Genomic DNA, 26710 nt, shown 5'->3' with positions numbered 1-26710 from the left:
TACATTATAGAGACTTTACTGCATGGCCTTTAATAAATACATTTTTAATTTACAAATTAATAATAGTCATATGACTCTTCGGCAAGGCATTGATATGAGATAAAATTAAACAGATACAAATTTGGTAAAACCCTAGCCTTGTATATAATGTTTACTATTTTAAACAAGCGATTTTGGTCATGTCAGAGCCATTCATGTTTCCCCCAAAAAACAAAAAATGGCAGTGCAGTTAATTTCAGCAGGATCTGACTAACATTGGTATTACGGAATAAACATTTTTGGAATAAATAAACCAATCTCTTATATGAAGGTAGTAAAACCCCAAATATAAAGATGACAGTGCTGTAACATTTTAATTCATACAGATTATGGTAGAACAGGATAACACATGTATAATACAAATACTCACTTCATGATGTATGTTTGTTTGATGAAATCAAGGTAGAAATGTATAATAGTTTAAAAAAAAAAACTATTCTTCTCTAAAAAGAAAAATGATTAAAATTTGCAGGGAAATTAAAAAACAAAAGCAACACAGTTACAAATAGCCTTTGAAGGTAATGTATATGTCTGTGCAAACATACAAAGAAGGCTGGACTGAGCCAGATTCAAACAAATACTAAAAAATAAGTTGTGGCTCATTCAGTGCAGCTTGTTTGGGTTACATGCACCACTATCATAGTCATGGTCTTAGTAGATAAAACCAAAATAACGAAAAATTAAATAAAAAGTTTCATGAAGCCACCGGTCAGACACTGTTGAATACCCATCCAGGAACATTTAGCTGTTAGCCTTGGGAACGGACACGTAAATCCTAGGGTCAACAACCTTCCCAAGTCCTGCCAAAACGGAGGGATGCTAGTCTGTTCAATTTGGCCATTCAGTTCAGTTTGAGAGCGGTCAAGAGCGTGACTGTCCAGTCTGGCATGGTAGTGGACACTCAGTGGGCTAGGGAAGTCCATTTGAGCCGACTGGTACTGTAGCTGGTCTCACATATACCTGTTCTTGATATACTCCCTGTACATCAACATGTCCTCCCGGCACAGCGCCCTCACCTGGCCCAGGCCAAGCATCACGTGGCTCTCAAACACCTCGCGGCTGTCTCTGTCCACCTGCGGAGGAGAGGTCGCGTAGATACTGTCCTCCTGGAAGCAGGACACCGGCTCTCTAAGATAGACGGGAGAAAAAGGGAAAGCGAGGGAGAAGCAAGCAGGGTTGTTAACACATCGGGTGCCAGCATTTTTTCATAACAACTTACCGTGGGTGCCAGCATTCTCCCCATTGACTGCACTTTGCTGTTGTAAAGTTTCCGTGTGCGTTACAAGCAAATCCACGCAAAAAAAAGCATCGATTCATGTTCTGCCATGAGCCTGGCTACTGCCTGGAACCATAACATTCCCCTCGCGGGTTACAACGGGGGGGGATCGCGCATCGCGCATGACCGGTTTTCCCCACAGGAAACAGATTCGGAGATATAGGCGTTTCAAAGTAGGAAATAGACAGGAAGCGGATGGGGGAAAAAAAATTGTTTCCGGTGAGTGATCTGGCACTTCCTTCGCAGGATTACAATGGGTGCTCCCAGAGCTGCTCTAGACCCGCCCGCGCGGAGAAAAACGAAAAAAACAAAAAGACTGAAATCACGGTTCAGACCGTGTTCGGCACCGAAGCTTCGGAACCGCCACTATGTAAACACACGGTTCAGACCGTGTTTGGCACCCGATGTGTTAAAAACTCCACATAGTCAGATATGTACAAGATCACAATCCCATTTTAGATACATACTGTATACCGTAGAAGAAGAATAAATAAAGTTGAAATAAACAGATGCAGCAATGGCTCCTGCGAGAGACCAGGGGAGTCAAACTAATGTTGGGTCTCAAACTCGGCATGTGTGTCCCGTATGACATCTGGGTTTGCAGTGCTGAATGACAATTTGTTCGGACCAACGCTTTCTGAGAACCAAAAAACCACACACATCTGTATCTGTCTGACCGTGGGTCTGCAGGGCCAACCCGGCCCGTGGGCTTCACGGTTTTTACATTTCTGTCTAATAAAATATTCAATCAATCAATCATTGTAGTGCACAATGGGTTCATTTTGCACAAATAGGACAATTCCAAGTAGAAGCTACATACCACGTTTCCACACACATTTTAGACCTCAATCTGTACAAGCATGCAGGGGTTTTAAAGGAGTAGTTCACCCTGGTCTGCCCCTGTAGCGTGACGGTTCAGGCACCCTAGGCTGCAATGCCAGCCTGACAGCGTGTCGCGGGATCGACTCCCGTTCCCGACGACGTTTGCTGCGTGTCAACCCCCAATCTCTCTCCTCATTTCCTGTCAGCCTACTTTCCCTATCCCTCTCTAAATAAAAGGCATAAAAAGCCCCAAAAGAATCTTTATAAAAAAAAGGAGTAGTTTATAAAAAAAAAATCACAGAGATTTTTTAGTTTTTGTCACATTCCTGAGCCAATAATTTCTCAGTAGGAGACTCTTTGAGTCTCATACTGAGCCCCCCCCCAACAAGCAACAACTTAATATGACTATAAAAGAATAAATAAATAATTTGTCAAATAAATGAAACTATTTATTTTTTCAATTTTTGTGAATATTTATTTTCAAATTCATCTAGCCATTTATTTGATAATTGAGTCTTGTATTTCTATATTTATTATTTCTTAATTTATTTATGATGACATCCAAACCTAGAGACCTCCCTCTGGGAACGACCACTTAAAAGCTCTTGACATGGAACCTTTTCTTAAGGACGCAATTCAACAACATAACGGTGAAAAATGTGTCTTGAGGACAAGAAAGCAAGGTGTTTTTAATCCCCTAAACCATATTCAAGACGCCTGGAGCCTGGAGAAATCAACTGAAGGACGTGTTAATGGCAAAAACGAGATCTGGGAGAAAATAGGCGCCTTTACAGAATTAGCACTAATATTTTCACAGAAGTGGGACCGTCCCCATGCTTCATCACTGATGTGGTGTATTATCCACTAAGGGCTTATTGGGTCAGCCAGTCCATCAGCTAGACACGCTAGTCAGCAGCAGCAGCTGAGACACTGGAAGCTCAGGGACGGATCGGTGTTTGCAATGACCCAGAACTGTGTGTCCTCCCATGAATGATCAACACGGGCACAACAATGTTCCATCCACACCACCCAAATGCACCCTAAGTGGTCAGTTTGATCTGCATTTGATCTGTGTGTCCTGTCCAGACGCAACTTTTCATAGGAATTTACCAGAATTCAGCTGCCATCCTACTATAATTCTAGTAACCTCTGTCCGTCTGTAGTGGTGAGTGAGTGAGTGAGTGAGTGAGTAGGTGAAGCTACCCGGTTCTCCTCAGTGGCTGGACCAATTGCTCTGATTTTGCACACAGCCATTGACCATTACCATCTGAACTTAACTGTGAAGCCCGTTTTTCAATTTCATCAAATCTCAGCTTCTTATTAGCGCTTTTGTGTCAAAGAATGTTGCCATGGTTACGGGGCTGCCCAGCTATGGGACGAACTTCCTCCCGGGTTGCCAGATCATGTGCGCATATCCCCCCACGGATGCGTCGACCGGGTATGGTCTAGTTGTTATAAACAGCAACAAATAAGAGACTGTTAACACTGCAAGAAGTATTGAATCATCCTGTTTAGAACCGAAGCATTGGAGGGATAGGTTTAATAGTAATCCGCATTTGTGACAATAGAAGGTCAGAATAGAGGAAGGTCACAACAGAAGGTGGTCATGGGTTCACATAAATCAGCAGTGCTCATGCTCCAGGGAGTATGAATGCACTCAGCAGCAAGTTACACGGCAATCTGCTCATTCAATTTTAAATACTGTACGAAATTGGAAATGTTGGCCTACAGGTGGTGCTCGAAGAAAATCCATGGGGTCAACGGAAACAATAGCGTTCATACTTGAGGAGAAAGAAGGTGCACATAGTACTGTACATTTTCATGGCGATGGTAGATCTTGAGATATTGGGAACAAAGTGTCCAAAGTCACACCGTTAGCGGGGCTAAAGAAAAAACATACGTACTGCATGAGAGAGACCACCACAACCTGACCCACTTCTGATTTCAATTTCAGAGTGGGGAATGTACTACTCCCTAGCAACAGCTTAACTATTACACGTTACCTGGACAAAATGTGACCTCAATGTCTATCTGTCTGAAATGTGCATTTCACCTTCGAAAAAATATCTAGCCTACTTTCCTTTCTTTCTGTCTGAAAGTGAATTATTAATATCTTACTTTGGAGAATGATTAAGAAAAGGGAGAGGGCATGGTTGTAGGGAGAGTGAGGTTTAGTGAAGGGATAATGCATGTTTAGTCATTTTGTGGTGCCACAGATAGAACCCCCATTAATTTTTCCCATAGAGATTTCAGATATTTATATAACTTATTTTAAGGCTCCTGGTCAGGCCTGGCCTGGCCACCACTGCTATGCCCTATTGGTTAAATAATGGAACCAAGGGGAATAGGTGGCATACATAAGTTAAGCATGGCACATCGGCAACACCATAATCACAGACAAGCATGTGGCACTAATAAATTGGGTGTTCATCAAGTACTATATCCATGTTTGTGTATGGCACATGTGAAGTACATGTGCCATACACAAACATGCATACAGTATCCACCTGTTTCTTGGCTGTGTGTTTTCCACTTCCTGTCGGATTTCATTGGATATCATTAGTCATCTGACCGGTTTCATTGGATTTCATTGGATCAAAAGACAGGAAGTGGAACACAGTGAAAAGCCTAGGAAACAGGTGGATACACATTATAGACAGTGACTTGCATACACCCCCCCACCACACAATACTGTATATAATAAACACACACTATACAAACGCAGGCATACATACTGACTTTTTCCACACACACACACACACACACACACACACACACACACACAGTAAAACATATATACACATATACTGTACTGACAGACACAAATGCGCATAAATTCTCTCACACAAACTCAAGCACACATAAGTACACATACTTGCTTACACAAAGACACTTATTTGCAGGCAAACAAAGATACACGCACATACACACAGCCATCTTAACACATACTGTTCACAAAGAACACACACACAATGATGCCACTCTCTAGACCTCGTCTACCCCACTAACTGGTGTTTTTGTTGTCTGTTAAGATGGATGGAGCGTGACAGGTTACAAGAAATTCAATTAAAAAACAGGACTAAATGAGGTAAGCGTTGTGTAGCGATGAAGAAACCTTCTGGGTGGTGTAACGCTGGCCCAGAATAGACCTCTTATGCAATACCAGCACACCTGCTGTACCCGTGGCCCTGCCATGAGGAAGACACATGGATGGATGGCTGGCTGGCAGGTTATAGTTTAGCATTTTTCATTCGTTTTTTTTCATTGTATTTTGTTTTGACTTTTGGTCATCAATTTAAGTTTAGTTTTGATTAGTTTCTAAAATGAGTTTGCTAGTTTAGTTTATTTATACATTTTTCGAAAAGGCTTTTGTCTAGTTTAGTTTTTATTAGTTTTAATGTTAGTTTGATTTTTTCTTTTTTGTAATAGTTCAGGCCGCAACATGGCCCTCACACTTACTTACGAATATATGGGCAACTGGATATCCGAATTACTCGACGGCGGGTCCCCGAGTCCTTGTCGGTCGGTCCCATACAGTATGCACAATTGCACATGACCATATATGGGCATAGCGGATCTGTGGCTCAGTCTGGACAACCGGATCTTTGTATCGGTCAGTCCTTGTCCCTTTTATGCCCATGTATGGAGATCGCTGATGTCATCAGTATATGCCCATATATGGGCATGCCCCCTTTTTTGCCCATATGGAGTCGACTGATTTTTTTGTGGCCGATGCCATAATGACACATTGAGGTTAGACAACACACTCTATATTTGGGCGTAGCTGCATATGGTACTGGAATGCCCATATATGGGCATATCGGTTGGATCGGCGGTTCTGGACAACTGGAGATCCATATATGCCCATACTGTATATCGACATTTCGGTCCGTTCGGCGGTTCTGAACATCCAGTGTGGTTTTGTCAGAGTGACGTGGTCGTGGTCCTGCCTATATACGGACGTATTGGGTTAGTTTATGCTTATGTCTGAGTCAGAGTGACGTGGCAGTGGTCTGCCCGCCGGCCCGCCCTCCCATTAGCCAATTGCAATATAGATAGATATTAGTCGGGGGCAAGTTCAACATAGTCAGAACAATATAGAAATCTAGAAAGATTGAAGGAGATGAAAACCTCAGTTTTCATTCAATGTTGTCTGAGCCCCGCCCGCCACCAACTAAACCCACGCATGATGTGCTCATCCACATGTGAATGTGCGCACATGGTCACTGTGGCGAACACACACACCCACCCACCCACCCACCCACCCACACCCACACACACACAGTGGTGGAAAAAGTACTCACTACTGCAATGTAGAAGTACTCCGCTACAAGTAAAAGTCCGGAATTCAAAATTGACTTTGCCTCTGAGATGTAGTGGAGTAGAAGTAAAAGTACTGGAAATTGGAAATACTCAAGTAAAGTACAATTACCTCAAAATTGTACTCAAGTACAGTACTTAAGTAAATGTACTTAGTTACTTTCCACCACTGCACACACCCACCCATACACCCACACAGTCAGTTGTAGCATCTTCATGATGAGCTGACAGTCAAGGACAGATTGGGGCCTGGCTGCATCCATATTTATACCATGGTCACCTGTAGCCATGCATGACAGCAGTCCCCGAGAGAGAGCTTTGTGAGAGGAGGTTTTCCTGGGAGCCGCGGGAGTCGCTCACGAAGGGAACATGTAGTGCTTAAGACCGACCTCTCAACAGTGTTGGAACAAGTGCGCCCATTTATTACTTGAGTAAAAGTAGCAATACCACAATGTAGAAATACTCTTGTTACAAGAAAATGGCCTGTATTAACCCATTAAGACCTGAGGCAATTCTTAAAAATTCTAAATTCTAACAGTTAAAAAAAAGAAAAAAAAAAAAAATCTATATTTTTTCTAAAATAGCAGATAGACAAGCACATAGCGCGGCACCGAGTGCCGCGCTATGAGCTTGTAGATCTGCTATTTTTGAATAGCCAAAGAAATCTAAAGTGACACAGATGCAGTCTTAATGGGTTAAATGTTTTAAATCTAAATCTACAAAGTAACTAGTAACTAAAGATGTCAAACAATTGTAGTCGAGTAAAAAGTACGGCATTTGTATTGAAAAAATGGACATACTCAAGTAAAGTAAAAGTAGCTCAAACTTCTACTGCCTCTCACACTGAACTGTGGTACAGAGTCAAATGCTATTTGCAAATACTCTGAGCATATCGGCAAACGCAAACAAACCATTTAGACACAAAAATCTTTTTAGTTTACTATTTCATGATTAAAAATGAATGTTGCACTGGTTAAAGGAATATTCCTCTGTTTTACAACACTACAGTATCTCAAAGTCTGAAAGTGTCAGAATAGTGGGGAAAAAAATAAACACAGCTCATCTACCAGCAAACTTGGGTGAGGTGCTGGAGCTAAAAGGAAACCAAATGAACATAAAAGGCAGCCTCCACAAAGTCAAAGCTGTGCAAAAAGATGATTATTTTTTTTTATAGCAAGCTTTTGGTCCTAACTAATAAGAAACGCCTCAATATTTAGACTAAGCATTGATTCTGATGTCATGGTGATACAAAATCCCAAAAGAATTAAATAGAATTGTGATTCATAAGTGAACATCCCCAATCATATTCAATGTGTTGCATTCGGACACTGGGTTTGCAGAGTATTTGTGAAAACTACACCTCTGACTCCTCCAGCAATCTTTTTCTCCCACACTCCCCCCCTTTTCCTCTATACCTGATCATCTCCACTTTCCATGGACTTCACCTGCTTTCCCCCTGCCTCTAAACATAACCTTCTGTTTCCCCATCCGGTGCCCCCCCCCCCCCCCCCATCTCTCTCTCTCTCCTCTTGAGCTTCGTCAGGCTCCAGAGTACAGTCAGTGCTTTCCTGCATCAGGACATTCAATAACATACACAATAACATTTGTGTAAGGCGCTCCACTTAGCAGCAAAGTCTAAGAGCACAATGTACATCCAGTACAAAAACATGTACATTCTCCAACACAGACACACACAAGTCATTCACTCTCCCACATGTGCGCGCGCGCGCGCACACACACACACACACACACACACACACACACACACACACACACACACACACACACACACACACACACACACACACACACACACACACACACACACACACAAACCTACTGTATGCATGATCAAAAAAGTATGCACACGTCCCCTGATACACACTTAATATACATACAGCACAGTACAAACAATATACTGTACACTACGCCATTCCAAATCAAATACTCTCAAGGGCACAGACAAATGCAGAATCACATACACACACACAGACACAGTAAACACAAAACAACAAAATACTTCTCCCTCCCAACAAGTAGACTCCTGATTCTGCAGTTTTCAAATACTGAACTTGCATATCGTCTGTCGGGTGGAAACCTCATCCAAAACTGTTACTTTTCAGGATTCACATTCAAAAATAGCAAAAGTAGCAGATCTACAAGTTCAAAGCGTGTCGCTTCGCGTTTCGCTTGCAGATGAGAAAACAAAAAATAATGATATGGAGATAAGAGGTTTCTGCCCGACAACAACGATATCTAATGAATTTTGTTCATGGCTCCATAGTCCTCTCTGAGTCTGCAGGCAGAACACTAGGAGGAGTCATTGGTCAAATCAAGGCACTTGTAACTGCCTCTGTGTTCAGTGCTGCTAATTTGAATGAGGCGGAACTAATTGTCCTAATCCACCGTTTCCGGGGACGTTTTATCGCGAAACACGGGGTAAAAAGACGGGGGCGTTTTAAGGTGTAACACACATGCCATTTCTCCGCAGTTTTCTGTTGACATTGTAATGAAGAAGAGCCATAGTTATTTAATTTCCTCATGTATGTGTAATGCAGCCAATAAGGTACAGTTTGTTGTTTTTGTGTGTTGTTTTATGCCAAAAGGAATTACTTTGTTTTTAGTGTTGTGTTGTTATGTTATGTGAAGTAATGTTAACTCACCCATGTTAACTCACCCAAGCTAAAGAGCTAACTAAATGTTTACTGTTTATTGTTGTTGATGTTGTAATTTGTCTTATTTGGTTTTGCTAAGGGTAATGTTTTGTATGTAGTTTATTTGTTTTTGACAGTATTTGGAACTTAAGCACATGAAAGAAACTATGACAAGTATTGTTTATTGTTTGATCTGTGATTTCCTGTATTTTGTTTATGCTTATCATTCACAGTTCTCACGGTCCGGATTAATAAATCCTACCTGTAGCATTAAAGAACGTGTTGCTGTCTGATCATTACCTAGAGGGAATTACAGTGAGAACTTACTGCTCCAGAAGACAGCACAAGAGAGCAGTGATCAACAACATCAAATCAAGTAAGATGTCTAAGAGTGGCAGCCAGCGTGTAGTTACTGTGGATGTACATCACACAGACATGCAGGCAGAAGCACTTGACAAGGAGTGTGCAAATAAAGAGCTGCTGCAGCACAGCACAACCGTGCAGCCACCAGCGACTGAAGGCCCAATAGGTGACAACCCCGCTTCCTCAGAAGAGCCACAATTAGGCCAAAGAATCCGCAAGTTGACGGAAAAGGGTCAAGAACTGCATGATGAGCAAGTAAGAAAAGTTGCACATCGTTTCAGTGTGTGTTATGAGAAGTGGAAGGATGTCACTAAAGAAGCCAACCAAGCGCTGAGTGGACAGTGCTCAGATGACCTGCTGGATGGACACGTCACTAAAATGTGCAGTGCCTCTAGGAGTCTAAATGAAGTTTATGATGATTGGAAACGCATTGATGTTCCTGACCATAACACACGTCGCAGAGTCGACACCTGTGAAACAGTAACAAAGAAAATTGTAAAGAATGCAATGGACCTTCTAGACACAAGGAGGGCTAAAGGTCAAAGACTTGACCTTACTCGTGCAGATCTTGAACAATTCATCGAAGAGATAGCGTCTGTAGCCTCAACCAAGACAGGCATCAGCTCTCATCACACTAAACGCTCCTCTGTAAGCAGGAAAAGTGCAGCTGCTGAGGTTGCTGCTAACCAAGCCACCTTAGAAGTCCTGCTAGAACAAGAGCATCATATTGAAGAACTTCAGAGACTTGAAGCTGAAGCTGCACAGTTTAAAGCAAGACAGGAAGCTGAAGCTGCCCAGTTAAAAGCCAAACAAGAGGCTGAAGGTGCAGAAAGACAAAGAGTGCTAGAAGCCAAACGCAGAGAGTTACATCGATTGGAAACTGTTAAGAAGCTAAAGGCTGCCAAGGCACGACAGCAAGTATATGAGCAGAGCGAATGTTCAGGTCAAGCATCTAACCGCGGTGACTGCTCAGATGAAGAAATAAATGAGCTTCTCCATCAACGTGTCTCTGTGAAGAAGGAAGAGGAAGTCAAACCTCAAACTAGCCCGTTGCAGCATCATTCTCTACCACAAACTGTAACACGCCCAATGCAAGAACAGCACCGTTCTCCACCACAAGCTGTATCACAGACAAGGCAAGAAGACGGAGCTGAAGACGGCAACGCAGCTCTTGTCAGATTGTTTGCAGAATCTATCAGTGCAAGTCGCATTCCTCTACCTGAACCTACAGTGTTCAATGGCGACCCCCTCAGATTCAACGACTGGAAAGTGTCCTTTCAGACGCTTGTTGACAGAAAGAACATACCAGCCGAAGAGAAGATATATTATCTACGCAAGTATGTGGGTGGGTCTGCCAAGAAGGCCATAGAGAGCTACTTCTTACTAGGCACAGAGTCAGCCTATTATGCAGCATGGCACATCCTAGATGAGCGATATGGCAATCCATTCCTCATTGCCAAGGCCTTCAGAGATAAGATTGAGGCTTGGCCCAAGATCAGCCCCAAAGGCAGTGTGGAACTTTCCTGCGCAGCTGTGAGGCTGCCATGTCTCAGATCAGAGGTCTTGAAATACTTAATGATTGCAACGAGAACCAGAAAATACTCTCTAAACTTCCAGACTGGTTGACTTCAAGGTGGAATAGGAAAGTCATAGAAGCAGAAGAAGAAACTCACATGTTCCCGAGCTTCAGTCAGTTTGTCAAGTTCCTCACACGTGAAGCCAAAATTGCTTGCAGCCCAATAACATCTCTCCATGCTCTGAAGCCAAGTGAAAGCATTCCGGACAGGGGTTCAAAGAGCAGAGGTCCTGGAGCAAAGGTCTTAGCAACCAGCTCAGATGAGAAAGCCGTCGTCACAAGCTGTGTCTTCTGTGAGAAGGCAGGACACAGTCTACAAAAGTGTCGCAAGTTTATGCAAAAGACAATCTTAGAACGAATCAAGTTTGTTCAAGAGAAGAAGTTGTGTTTCGGCTGTCTGAAGTCTGGCCATCGCTCCAAGGACTGTGGAGATAGAAACACCTGCGACACCTGTGAGAAAAGACATCCAACTTGCCTCCACGACGATCGTTCCAAGGAAGAAAGGATGTCAACAAGGCCTAATGGAGCAAGGAACAGTGATAAGTCCAAGGAAAGAAAGAATAATCAGCCACAAGAGCAGGCTGAGAGACCAGCACCTGAGGCAACGTCCAATAGAATCGTCCAGAATGCTGGGGACACTCATACGTCCACGATAATTCCAGTGTGGGTGTCATCTACAAGTGAGCCAAATCGTAAAGTTCTGGTTTATGCACTCCTCGATACACAAAGTGACACAACCTTTATCCTCGAAGAGACGGCAAAGGCTCTCAATACAAAGAGTGAACCAGTTCAGCTAAAGCTCTCGACACTGGCTTCAAGAAACACAGTCGTGTCCTGTCGGAAACTGACTGGTCTACAAGTAAGAGGATTCTGTTCAGACAAGATAATCACTCTGCCAGTGACTTACTCAAGAGAGTTTATACCTGCAAACAGAGACCATATTCCCACACCAGAGACAGCGAAGGCATGGCCTCATCTTGAACACATTGCAGATGAGATCGCTCCTCAGCAAAGCTGTGATGTCGGCCTGTTAATTGGCTACAACTGTGCTCAAGCCCTCGTTCCAAGACAAGTGGTGCCTGGTGAGGAACATCAGCCGTTTGCTCAGAGAACAGACTTGGGCTGGAGTGTGGTGGGATATGGTAACCCATGTCTCAACTATGGAGATGCAATTGGAATCAGTAACCACGTCATTGTGAAGCAAGTGATGCCAGGTCTACCGTCCTCTTCAGACCTCACAAGTGAGGTGCACTATGTCTGTAGAACGCAGATCAAAGAAGTTGTGTTACCTGCAGATGTTATCAAGATGCTGGAGTCTGACTTCGTCGAAAGAGCGTCAGAAGCCAGCCCCATCTCTCAAGAGGATCTAAGGTTCCTGTCGAAGATGGAAATGGGCATCAAGTTAAAGAGCGACGGTCATTACGAAATGCCGCTGCCATTCAAGAAAGAAAGGCCTAACTTACCTGATAACAAGATCTGTGCTATCCATCGTCTCAAGTGCCTAGAAAGGAAGATGAGAAGAAATGATCAGTACTACAAAGACTACAAGACCTTCATGGATGAGACCATAAGCCGTGGAGATGCAGAAAGGGTCCCAGAGGAAGACATCTACAAATTTCCAGCTTGGTATATCCCACATCATGGGGTGTATCATCCACAAAAGCCTGGGAAGATACGCGTTGTCTTCGATTGCTCCGCCAAGTACCAAGGCACATCCTTGAATGACCATCTCCTAACGGGTCCGGAGCTGACAAACACCTTAGTGGGAGTTCTGTATCGCTTCCGAAGAGGTCCCGTGGCAATCATGTGTGACATAGAACGCATGTTCCACCAGTTCCATGTCAAGGCAGAAGACCAAGATTACCTACGATTCCTTTGGTGGGACAATGGGAATCTTGAAGGCGAACCTTCCATCTATCGTATGAAAGTCCACTTGTTTGGTGCAGCTTCGTCACCTGGCTGTGCAAACTATGGACTGAAGCACATCGCCGCCGAAGGACGAGGAAACTTTAGCGAAGACACCATAAGGTTCATCCAACGGAACTTCTACGTTGATGACGGTCTGTCAAGTGTAGCATCTGAAGACCAAGCAATCCAGCTGGTGAAAGAAGCAAGAGAGCTTTGCAGCGCAGGCAAACTCCGGCTGCATAAGTTCATCTCTAACAGCAAGGAAGTCCTAGCCACAATCCCAAAAGAAGAATGTGCAGAAGCTGCCCGAGACAAAGACATGGCACTGGGTGAAGTGCACATGGAGAGAGTGCTCGGTGTGCAGTGGTGCGTGTCTTCCGATGAGTTCCAGTTCAGAGTGATCGTCAAAGAGAATCCACTTACCCGAAGAGGAGTCTTGTCCACGGTCGCTTCAGTATATGATCCTCTGGGATTCGTGGCACCCTTCATCTTGGTGGGAAAGCAGATCTTGCAGCAGATGTGTCGTGACAAGCTCAGTTGGGATGACGCTTTGCCTGATGAGTTACGACCTCTGTGGGAATGTTGGCTCCAAGACCTGCAAAATCTGGCTGGTGTGAAGATTCCAAGATGCTACGTTCCATCAAGCTTCAAGGTCCAACACTACGAACTCCACCATTTCTCCGATGCCAGTATGACAGGCTATGGAGAGTGCTCGTACCTCAGAGCAGTGAGTACGTCAAGTGAAGTTCACTGTTCCTTAGTAATGGGAAAGTCAAGAGTTGCCCCTACTAAGGTCACAACCATACCAAGACTTGAGCTGTCAGCAGCCGTGGTAGCTGTCCGCACCAGTGACATGCTCAATAAAGAACTGGAAGTAGAATGCCTACAAGAATTCTTCTGGACTGATTCAAGAGTTGTCCTTGGGTACATTAATAATGAAGCCAGAAGATTTCACGTATTTGTAGCAAATCGTGTGGAACGCATCAAGCAAAGCACAGAGTCTACACAATGGAGGTATGTGGCTTCGGAAGAGAATCCAGCCGACCACGCCTCAAGAGGTCTCACAGCAGAGCAACTGGTATCCTCTAACTGGTTCACAGGCCCACACTTTCTCTGGCAGAAGGAGTTACCAAGTGGAGAAGTCAAGGTGGGAGAGATTGAAAGTGACGACCCTGAACTTAAGAAGGCCCAGGTTCTCGACACCCAGGCGAAGGAAGTCAGGTCGCTGCTAGATCGCTTACACAAGTTCTCAGACTGGTCCAGAATGGTGAAAGCTATCGCCAGACTCCAGCGCCATGTGAAAGAAATTAAAGGTCTCAAGCCAAAGTCCTGTGAAGCCACCGGTTTAGAGGAAAGGAGAGAAGCGGAGCTGACCATAATCAAGATGGTTCAAGAAGCAACCTTCTCGCAAGAAATACAATTACTCGAGAGTCACAAGGAGACACCAGTCAAGGGCAGAGCCAATAAGTTGCACCGGTTAAGTCCATTCCTGGACGACCAAGGTGTCCTCAGAGTTGGAGGCCGCTTAACTCATGCCACCCTACACCCGCAGGTGAAGCATCCAGCGGTCCTTCCAAAAAGCAGTCATGTGTCTATGTTACTCGTCAAGCACTATCATGAGAGAGTGCACCATCAGGGACGAGGGATGACCATGAATGCACTCCGATCCAATGGCATATGGATACTAGGCTGCAGCAAGGCAGTATCATCCCATATCTACAAGTGCACTATGTGCAGGAAGTTCAGAAGATGCACTGAACAGCAAAGAATGGCAGATCTCCCGGAGGATCGAATGGAAACAGCTCCTCCATTCACTTACTGCGGGATGGACTGTTTTGGACCCTTCTACGTAAAGGAAGGAAGGAAAGAGCTAAAGCGTTACGGATTGTTACTTACCTGCATGTGTTCCAGAGCTGTTCACATTGAAACGCTCGACGACTTGACCACGGATGCCTTCATTAACGCTCTGCGTTCATTTATCGCTATTCGTGGAAAAGTACGCCAGATAAGAAGTGATCAAGGTACAAACTTCGTCGGAGCAAGACGAGAGTTCGCTGAAGCACTGAAAGAGATGGATCAGGAACAGCTCAAGGAACTGGGATGTGAGTTCATCATGAACACCCCAGCTTCAAGTCATATGGGTGGTGTCTGGGAAAGACAAATCCGCACCATCAGAAGTGTCTTGACGTCCATTCTAGAACAGTCAGCCACGCAACTTGACTGCTCCTCTCTACGAACGTTCCTGTATGAAGTCATGGCGGTTGTAAACAGCAGACCTCTGACCACTGATTGTCTCAATGACTCATCCAGTCCAGCGCCCCTGACACCAAACCACATCCTGACCATGAAGTCCACGATCCTCGCTCCACCTCCTGGAAAGTTTGTCAAGGAAGATCTATACCTCCGCAAAAGATGGCGTCGAGTTCAACTCTTATCCAACCACTTCTGGACAAGATGGAAGAAGGAGTACCTCCTGAATCTCCAGCAGAGACAGAAGTGGACCAAAGATCGTAGGAACGCAAAGGTCGATGATGTTGTACTCCTACAAGATGATGCCACACCACGTAACCAGTGGAGGATGGCTAAGGTTATCGAAGTGTACCCAGGAAAGGATGGAAGAGTACGAAGACTCAAGTTGCTCATCAGTGACTCAACCCTTGATGAGAAAGGAAAGCGCATCTCCAAAGCTGTCCACCTGGAGAGGCCCATCCATAAGACAGTGACGCTGGTGGAAGCAAGCTGAAGTCTCTTTCTCTCTCTCTTTTTCTCTAACTGTCTTCCTCCAGGTGCAGTCTAAGGTGATCTTCCCTGGGGAGACCAAGGACCGAAGTTTTGTTTTTTGATAACCTTTTCTATGCAGTATATTGTTGTCTTAAGTAGTTGTGAAAAATCATATACATTTTTGATATGTTTTGGTGGGAGTGTAACTGCCTCTGTGTTCAGTGCTGCTAATTTGAATGAGGCGGAACTAATTGTCCTAATCCACCGTTTCCGGGGACGTTTTATCGCGAAACACGGGGTAAAAAGACGGGGGCGTTTTAAGGTGTAACACACATGCCATTTCTCCGCAGTTTTCTGTTGACATTGTGATGAAGAAGAGCCATAGTTATTTAATTTCCTCATGTATGTGTAATGCAGCCAATAAGGTACAGTTTGTTGTTTTTGTGTGTTGTTTTATGCCAAAAGGAATTACTTTGTTTTTAGTGTTGTGTTGTTATGTTATGTGAAGTAATGTTAACTCACCCATGTTAACTCACCCAAGCTAAAGAGCTAACTAAATGTTTACTGTTTATTGTTGTTGATGTTGTAATTTGTCTTATTTGGTTTTGCTAAGGGTAATGTTTTGTATGTAGTTTATTTGTTTTTGACAGTATTTGGAACTTAAGCACATGAAAGAAACTATGACAAGTATTGTTTATTGTTTGATCTGTGATTTCCTGTATTTTGTTTATGCTTATCATTCACAGTTCTCACGGTCCGGATTAATAAATCCTACCTGTAGCATTAAAGAACGTGTTGCTGTCTGATCATTACCTAGAGGGAATTACAGCACTTAAAGATGTTGGTTTCTGTACCTACTGTATACAACACTTTAATCAGGCTTGTGTTTGCCCAGTTCTTTATTATGGTGCAGGGGTATGGGGTCATGGGAGATTCCCTAAGAGTGTAGCTGTACATAACGGAGCCCTTCCATATTTCCTGGGTGTACATAAATATGCACCAATGGCAGCAGTCTCAGGAGATATGGGATGGGAACCCTGTGAGGTCCGATGGAAGGTCTGCACCACCAGGTTGTGGAACAGAACAGATTAGTCGACATGAATGATAATAGATGGACAAAGACACAAGAAAGTATTTAACTGGGACAAACAACAGAATGGACCTTGGATAGAGGACATACGCGATATGTTCTGTGAATATGGAGTTGGAGATGTGTTCCTCAGATTACAAAAAGCTAATATTGTAACACTAAAGGAGATTATTTTTGATTAAATCAAACACATTTGGGCAGAGATCTGGAGTAAACCAAAATTGTGTTTAATTAAACGTGATTATTACACCGAAAACTGTTTTATTCAACCAAAGAAAAGAAGATCACTCTGTGCTCAGATTAGAGGAGGTATACTGCCACTTTATATTGAAGTCGCTATGTTGGGTTGGATGAAGAAGATCAAATCTGCCAAATGTGCGATTCATTTTCTAAATGAAATAGAAAATGAGTATCATTTCGTTTTGTATTGTCCTTTTTATTGTAGGGTTCGAAAAGAGTTGTTTAAGAATATTAACTATGCTGATATGTTGGATAACAATGACTTACAACTTATTAACTGTATATTTGAAAAATATGTATTTAAACTGGCAAACTACTTGGAGAAAGCTTGGGACTTGAGGAAAAAAGCGTTGTACAGCCAGTAGGGGATATGTACTTTATGTTATGTTTTGTTTTGTTTGGTCGGTATCTGTTGTATATGATCAGCAATACCAGTAACCAGTGTACATACAAAAAGAAAAGTAATATTTTTGACTGTCTGAAAAGGTGTCATATAATCCCATGAGGGATGGGCCACGAGGTGGCATGACACTTAAATAAAATAATTCATTCATTCTAACAATTCCTGAAAAGACCATGTGGCATTACAGTCTAGCACCATTAAGTGTGCATGTAGTTTGCATGCACTGCAATGGCAGAACCATTGCATCACCTCTCTATCTTCACCAATGTCTCTCGCTCTCTCCCTCTGACCCCCCTTTGACATAGACCAGAGAAAATCACAGGAGCCCTTTTGATTGAACTCCGACAGTAACAATAAATGTCAGAGAGCGAGGGAGAGAGAAAGAGAGAGAGAGAGAGAGAGGGAGCGCACGCACGCACGCGCACGAGGGAGAGAGAGATCAATGGATGTTTGAGTGTGTGTGAGAGAGAACAGAGAGTGAGCGAATGTTCAAGAAAAAAAAGAAAAAGAGAGAGAGAGAGAGAGAGAAGCAGATGGTGTTGTATGTGTGACGGAGTGATTGCCCCCGAGTCTGTACGGCTGCACATTGCCGCTCCACGTGTCGCAGCGTATGCATTTCAGATCTATCTGCTGACAAAAAACACATACACACATGAGTCACAGCTGTATACTATCTATTGTTTAGCTATATGTCACTTCCGCGTGATGTACTTTAGTTTGAAATGCTGAGGAAGGCATACGAGCCGAAACTCGTCCGTTTCTCGAGGTAGACTGCTGCTGCTGTGCTAATCTCCATTAAAATAATCCAGAAACCTCTCCAGAGAGTGCAGATAATTCTTTCACTGTAACCAAATGGACCCATGAGTGTCCATTTGGTTACATTAGATTAGTGCGAATTCAGAGTTAACAATGGTTGCATTAATACAGAAGATTTTACTGTGTAGTACTTTGAGCATAGCCAGAAGCCTCCCTGTGGATCACTTATTAAAGCCAGTCTCCCTCCACGTCCCTGCAAACACCGATGCTACTATAGGGTTGTATGTTTTGAAAGGGTTGAATTACAAAAATAAGCCAACATTGCCACGGCCTCATCGTGGGTTACACGTGAGTGCGAGGGGGTGGGGGTGTACATTAGGTGTGTGTATACTGTACTACTCACAGGCTGATGATACTGGCCAGGGGTGTGGGTTCACTTCTCTCCACCTTGTGCTGGCTTTGACCCAGGTGAGCAAATCTGCAGGCGATCAGACAGACAGACAATTAAAAAAGATTAAAACAACTCACAACTCATTCAGTGAGAGAAACTAATATTTCTGTTAAATTGGGAAAAGACTGCATGGTGTTTTTAATTTGTAAAATAAATGTTTCAATTGCAAGTATAGGGTTTAAGATAGGGCTGAACAATTAACTGAAAATAATATCTGAATATTGAAACTGAAATTTATCTGTATTGAAACTGAAATTTAGAACAAATAACCGACTAAATCTCTAGGTTAATTGAATAATTGAGATTTTTTTTCAAATATATCAACGAATCAACACAAAAAAGCGCCAATAGATTTTGTTTTTAAATAATCTACTAAATTGATTAGTATGATTAACCACTAAACTCTGTATTATGCGTCTGTGTACAATGGTGGAGTACGAAAACAGTGAAAATAGCCAAACTACAAATTCAGAACGTGCAGCACTGTGAGCTTGTAGATCGGCTACTTTCACTATTAAAAAGTAAAACGTTAATTGATCGTAATCGAGGGAAACATTTAAAAAATTGTGATATTGATTTGAAGCAATATCGCTCAGCCTTAGTTTAAGAGATAAAGCAGTCGCACACTTGGCAAAAAAACAGCGTTTTGACAAAGTCTTCTCCATGGTGTATTCATTGCAAGTATAGACAGCCTGTGGGATTGCTTCATTCCTCCAAAGCTCTGTATATAAATCACCTCTGTGACAGTCACGCTTACCTCTCCAAGTAACACGTGAAGCATTAGAATTCAAGGCTCAAGGAGAATATAGATTATGTATGACTACCTGCTTCCTTGGCACTGTGCACATTTTCTCATTATAGTATATGACGTTACTTATGTGTATAATTCAGCGGCTTCAAACGACAAGCACACTTATGATAATATAAACACAGCTACGGATGATAATACTAGGGATTATGACAATTGCATACATGTCAACGAGTTGCATATCAGTGGTGAAGGGGCATGGGTTCATCTTATATATTCATTAGGCAAGGTTTAAAGAAAGCAACTCAAACCGATGTATATGCAAGAGCGTGTGTCAATATAGAGTACATTCATAGTAAGATCTTAAGTGTTGGTTTAACTCTGAGAGTGCAAAAATGGTTAATATTTACACTCTTCGGTTAAACTAACAGTGTGGAGTTTACTACAATGTGTGTGTCTGTCAAAGTGAAGACCACAATCTTACAGCAGTGAAAGCCACACAAGGCTGTTTTACATTAAGAGTACCTTATAGAAAACCCTCGCTTATTTCCCTGTGGGTCATTTGTCCTCTCATAAAAGACGAGATAAGAAGAAACGGTTACTAATCCCCCCTCTGGCTCTAGCCAGCATCTTTTAATATTCATGCGATCATTAGTGGAGCTCCGAATACAACTAATCATGTTTGGACTCCTTCCAAACAACTGAGCACAAAAACAAATGTAATACATTTTAAAAATAAAACCGCTGCACCGAAGTCTACACCCTTAATAATGAGTGAATTTATATTCCGATTTCATGCCTCTAAATATCCGCTTTTGTCCCTGCATGCACCCTGTGAGAGCACTTGGAACACTGCTGTTCAGTGCATTAGGATTTACTTTATTTTTTTCTACCCTGATGTTAATTGCGCTGTTGGCTCCCCAGAGCTGCATAAAGCCACCATCTCATTCCCATATTAGAAATCTAATTAGTATTACCAGGAACCATGTATGTTCAAATAGACCAAGTGAGGGGTGGCATTAACCCAACAATATCTCACTTTCTTCTTTTAACGTTTACTTTATGGCCCGATTTCTCTTGACTCTAATCTATTGAGAATTCAACTGACTGAGATACTTTGGAGTAGTCACAAGTTAAGCATGACCACTAAAAGGACCACCAGAGAACACATGTTGCATACTGCAGGTCTGGAGCTGCTCTTGAGCGGGAAATCCCTGTGCACCACGGAAAGTTTTTATTTAGTTTTTAATATTTATTTCTGCCTTTATTGATAGTTTTTAAGTGGAGATGGACAGGAAACGGGGAGAGAGAGGTGGGGAGAGACATGCAGTAAAGATCGTCGGATACGGGACTCGAACCCGCGATGCACTGTCAGGCTACATTGGAGCCTAAGCGCCCGGACCGTAGTTGTATGTGCTACAACATCGGTGGTTCGACTATGATATTGAGCTGAACTGTGGGAGAGAAACTTGTGAAAGCTCCATCACACCTTGAACATGAACATGGAGTTCACATCCAGAGAACAGATTGCCCTGTTCAGACAGAGTTATTTAGCTCATGAATGGTCTTTTGCGCAAAGAAACAGGAGGAGGACAAAGCGGCAGAGACAGAAAGGAGAGGAAACTCTGGGTAAATGTACTGTAGAGAGAGGCGAGGTCATTACAATGTACAATGCAGGCAGTGAGATGGGGAATCTTAATGTCCCTTTTTCCAGTAATCACAGTTGTTCCTTGACACCCTGTCCTGGGGACCGAACGCAACAAATTCACTGCAGGCTTCTGCTTTAAGACCAGTTCAGTGGTGAAGGTCAGCCAGAGAACGGGACAGAAATGAATAGTTTCCATGGACTTCAATCTGTTGTGGTTTGACCAGTCAATGACTCAGTCAACACCCCCACAAAGGTGACGTGTATACAAAGACACAACAGCCTGGACCTGATTTAAAAGCTTTCAACGTGACACAAGAAAACAGCAATGTATGAACAGCTGAAGGGCAAACACCGATGGAGGCATTAGGTAGCTACAGTAGGTATGGGGGGGGGAATGGACTACCAGCACTGGAGCTTTGACTAGATTAATTTAGGGCAGTCATTAGTTCACGATTAATGGTCAAACAATAGCTTAACGATTTAATTGTGTTTTTGGAATTGGACATTGGAACATATAAATTATAAAATTACATTTATGTTTGCCGTTTAGTCTCGGTAAACAAAAAAGCAGATCAAACTCAGCAACACAGAATAAAATGTAATACACAAAAGCTATTTTCATATGGCACATCAGAGTGTATTTGTGCCTTGCTGTGCATGTGTTGTTTAAGCTGTGGCATCTACTGCATAAGGACATAAAATATATAAAAACACTGTGCGAGGAAGAAAAATGAGGCAGAGCAAGGAGAAAAATCTAACATAATAAGTCAAAGAGAACAAAAAAAATCTAAATAAAAATCATCCTTATAGCATGGTAAAACACCACTTGAAAAATCATCTAAATCAAGTGCTTCTTTTCCAATACACAGCAGACTACTCAGTGTTAATTTCTCCATATTTAACTCTGAGAGCATACAGATGGGTGCATTTGGTTACATTTGTACATGCTCAGAGTTAACCCATTAAGACGTGGAACTGTGTCATTTTTAGATTTGAGCTAAACAGCATTATTTTACACTTTGGGCTATTCAAAAATAGCAGATATACAAGCTCATAGCGCGGCACCGAGTGCCGCGCTATGAGCTTGTAGATCTGCTATTTTTGAAAAATCGTGAAAATGTGTGCAAATCTTTGAAATATATATTTTTTTAAAGCGAACATTTTTAACTCAAATCTTTGTTTCTGGGGGTCCCTGTAACAAAATATTTTGATGGGGGTCCGCGGCCAAATACATATAATTTTGGGGGTCCTTGACATGAAAAAGATTGAGCACCACTGATATAGAAACATAGGTTTTTGAGAATACTGTTGAGATTTAGGAGACATGTAGAATCGGCTTCAGGTCTCAATCGGTTAAAGTAACACTGAAGAATTGACTGTGTACTACGGTATGCATTTTTTACCTCTCGTATATGAGCTGATCCTCCTCAGCAGGAAACACGTCCAGGTCCAGTCCGTAATGCTCCCTCATCTGCTGCTGCTGGAACTCCTGGAGGATGTTGACCGGAGGAAAGGTTAGGCGCTAGAGGTCAAGGGCAGCAAGCGGGCTGAAGGCCATGCATTTCAAGAGAAGTCTTATTACTGTTGCAGGCTAGAGACAGGCAATAAATAAACACAAATGCATTTCAACCCATTCAATCCGGGGAACACATCGCTGTCATTTTAGATGTCTTTGGTTATTGAAAAATGGCAGATATACAAGCTCATAGCGCTCTGAGCTTGAAGATGTGCTATTTTTGAAAAATCTTGAACATTTGTGCAAATCTTTGAATATATATATTTTTAACATTTATAAAAAATAATTATGTTTCAAAAAAGATATATGTGGTCAAAGATTTGCACAAATGTTCAAGATTAAAAAAAAATAGCAGATCTACAAGCTTATAGCACAATACTTGGTGCCGCGCTATGACCTTGTGCAGTATATCTGCTATTTTTGAATAGCCAAATAAATCTAAAATGACACAGACGCGTTTTCGGATTGAATGGGTTAAAGAGGTTTTAATTTTAAAGAGGGACTCTAAATGACTACCCTCACAGCAATCTCGGAACCCAGAGACACACTGAAAAGGAAAAACAGTGACCTCTCGTTCCTCCTCAGTGTGACTCTGGGACAATGCCGACGCAGCACATGTGCGCAAGGAAACAGGGTTTAAGTCTGCCTTCACCGCTCCACTTCCGGTGGTGAGCTTGCGTTTTCATTCCGACTAGATAACATTTCTACACGGAACACTAACACCACTTCTCCCAGAGAACATGGATGGTTTTGGTTATAAGCCCACTTGTTTCTATGATCAAAGAGTAAGTTCAAATGTGAATATCTTTCCGTGGTTTTGTCTGCTCCGCGGACGCTATTGTTAAATTAGTTTCGGCTAGTTTCGAGTAGGGAAGGGCGACCGACACGTGAATCCCGCCCACTACATTTGATTGGGTAAAGCGCGGCCTGCTTCCTGATCTGAAGGCACGCCCACTCCCACACAGTGTGCACACGTTATGACGAACCTTCAGGACATTCCAACGCAGTGCAGAATCTGTTCTTGAGAGATTACCCTCACAGTGATTAGATAGTTATTTGTAATTATTTATAGTATGATGAATTTAAAGGAAATGCCCACGTTCCACGCACTATATGTCACATCCAATATCGTCAATATCGTCCAAAACTGTTACTTTGCAGGATTCAAATTCTAAAATAGCAGATCTACAATCGCGTTTCGAGCTTGTGGATCTGCAACTTTTGATACTTTTGTGTGACGCTGTAGGATGATCAAGTTGCACATTCATTTACAAAAACAAAATAGTATATGGAGATAAGAGGCTTCTGCCCAACAGCAACGATATAAAAGTTGCCTTTACACATAAACATAAGATCTGCTGAATATGCCTGGTGGAAGGAACTCAGGTTGGTGTGCACGCTTTCATTTGATCTTTTTTTTTAATTATCATTAAATATGAATGTGATTTCCTTTTTTCCATCTATAAGTCAAACAACTACCACCAAGAACCGACGGTGCGAAGACTAATGAGGACATTTACACGTGTCCCTGCAAGAGCAATGCCCAAAATGTGAGGATGAATCAATGTCTTTATTGCAGACTCATGGTCCATAGAAAAACATACAATTACATACAACGACTAGAAAAAGTGCTCCTCGGAGCATAGGTCTCCGCCAGGTCAGGCAGGTTATTGTGGGCCAGCAATATTCAGAATTCACCAATCAGGATGGAATATGAAAAATCTAATGGATCCGTCTTGATCACGTGACAAGAGATAATGTGTACCGATTTGCGTGATGTTTGAAAAAAACTTGTAGGATTAATAAAAAAATGTATATATGTTTTCCCCAAATTTGTCTCCTGGAGGCGCGATAAAAGGCAGATGTGAAAAATGCAGGGCAAAGGTTTTTCCTTGGCCTTTAGGGAGTGCGCATGCAAAGTTTTACACAGATCAGTGCAGTTATAGGCAAGAACACGAATCGCCCGGACGCCAAGTATAAATCGTGAGGTTATGACAGGGATGGAGACAGCTTACAGCAGTCTGTCTCCCATTCGTACCCACGAGGAAACAGAATGAAATGGCGAGAAATGCCAACTTCTCGGAGAGAACATGAAAGCTGGCTGGTGGCAGGGGAGTTGTACAGTATCCACTCTCCATCTGTCCTCAGAAAACATACAGGCACCCAGAGACTCTGTATTATGTAACAGAGCACATGGCTGCATGCGGCCCGAAAGCAAGCAGTTGCTCATGTTACTGCTCCAGCTATTACTGTGCTCAGGCACCAGGCTGTAGCAATCTGTTCAATATGATGCCTTTCATTTCAACTCTCATTGAAATTTATCCAGGATGGATTGCATCAGAGGGGGAGAGGGGGAGACGGCGATTCAGCGTGCGATACGGCTCAGATGAAGGAAGCTGTGTGTGTACCCGCACACACCCACAAATGTAAATATTTTGTAGGAGTCTATAGCCAAACACAGACATATAGGGTTTCAATAGTTAGATCAAACTAATCGATTTAATCAAATATGAAAAATATTTTAATAAAATAATCGATTTTGGGGGAACATTGAAAAAGAAAATCCTTCACATTTTCAATAAATATACGCTGCTGTAATATATATATATATATATACATGAAAATAACTGATCTACAAGCACACAACGCTTCACAAGTCGAAAAAAAGGGCAGACTAATCGATTTAGTCAGTTATAAAACAATCAATTAGATTTGTTCTGCTCCAAAGAAAATAATTGATAGTTGCAGACTACAGACATATACATATTGCAGCGGTGTATACATAGATACAGATATGGGTATACATACAGGTATACAATATAAATCTGTATGAGACCACATGCATGAGCGCACACACGCACGCTCAATATCACTCTCGTATGCAACAACACATACACGGAAAAATAGGGGAATATGGAAGGGGTGTGTGTAATTGCTAGGCGAACACAGTAATGATCTGATGTTTAAATATTTGATCAGATTTGGTTTATGCTGGTGCCGCGGCAATCCATTCTCCGGGAGAGCCTCAGAGCCTGCAGCACGAGACGTACGCGTGCCGAAATGTATGTGCACGACACGTGCACAACACGTGAGCCCACTGTCTGCCAACAAATATTCATGACCGGCTCCCTGCTCAAGGACCGAAGCAGACAGACACCAGACAGAGGGGGGATTGTATTATAAATCGGCGAGGAAGAGAAGAGCCGAGTGAGGAGGGAATCCGTGGCTGTGAACATCGATAAGATCAAGGGCCTCCTTTATCAAACTTTCATTGTGCTTGAGACCAAATCGCAGCCAAAGATGCAATTTATTTACTCAGTGGGCTGAATTGAATTTTTATCATTTGTGCATTATTTGTCCCATCACCTATTTTGCTCCCACCCTAAAAGTATCTAAATAAAAAGTCCTTGAAGTGCCACATACCAGAAGAGGATGAGAGAATAGTAATCGGTACCGGTAACTGGTACAGATCAACAGATTGCAGCTTATCTTAATTGTTTTGAAACAGCAGGGGATACCTAAGACCTCAAACGTCATCAAGTGAAGGCTTGTTTAATTGCCCCCAATCCACAGGTGCCCTGGATACCAACTTGCGTGATGGCAATAACAAAACGTGAGTCCTTCCACCTGACTTCTTCGCATCGGGGTCACAGGCCATGAAGACACACAGAATTGTTTTTTGTCTTAATCAATCCGTGCTGCGTGAAATTGTGTCACTATGGCAACACACAGCTTGACAATAAGATTTTGGAACTCCGGCTCTGCTGGTTTTTATGGCTCCCGCCCTGCGTCACTGGGAGGATTCTTCTCTCACACTTTAACATGTTTTCAAGAGGGTGTAATTTCCCACTGCTGTATAGATAGGGCTCATGATAATCATGGCCTGCTATCGGTTTTTATTACCAGGATTATTCTACTGTCATAGGAAAGAATTTGGGCCACTGGGTGTTGGTAACATGTACAATGATTCCATGAAATAGAGAGCTGGTATTGCGGTAAATAGCAGACGTGGGAAGCTGTGACACATTTAGATAATATTGCACCGCATGACAACAGGCCCTGGTAATGGTCCATTCTGGGAACAATACAACTTATGACTGTCACAATTATAACATCATCGACCAAATCGCAATTATTTTAGATAATTGCAATTATTTTGCATAATCGTCCAAATTGTTT

At 42.6% G+C, this 26710-nt stretch overlaps 1 protein-coding gene across 1 annotated transcript in view; it reads right to left on the bottom strand.

The window, feature by feature from the left end:
• fig4a (FIG4 phosphoinositide 5-phosphatase a) overlaps positions 1-26710 on the bottom strand; it is a 78944-nt gene continuing 52234 nt past the window's right edge. Inside the window, exons 21-23 of the mRNA XM_084081804.1 lie at positions 22419-22504; positions 18572-18646; positions 1-1167 (exon numbers count right to left, since the gene is read on the bottom strand). Coding sequence (XP_083937930.1) covers positions 990-1167; positions 18572-18646; positions 22419-22504 — 339 coding nt within the window. The 3' untranslated portion in view covers positions 1-989. The remainder of the gene's footprint in view (positions 1168-18571; positions 18647-22418; positions 22505-26710) is intronic.

This window comes from Gymnoscopelus microlampas (assembly GCF_963454915.1).
Source record: "Gymnoscopelus microlampas genome assembly, chromosome: 16".
Lineage (NCBI taxonomy): Eukaryota > Metazoa > Chordata > Actinopteri > Myctophiformes > Myctophidae > Gymnoscopelus > Gymnoscopelus microlampas.
The sequence above is the reverse complement of the archived record's forward strand: the minus strand, read 5'-3'. Positions and strand labels throughout refer to the sequence as shown.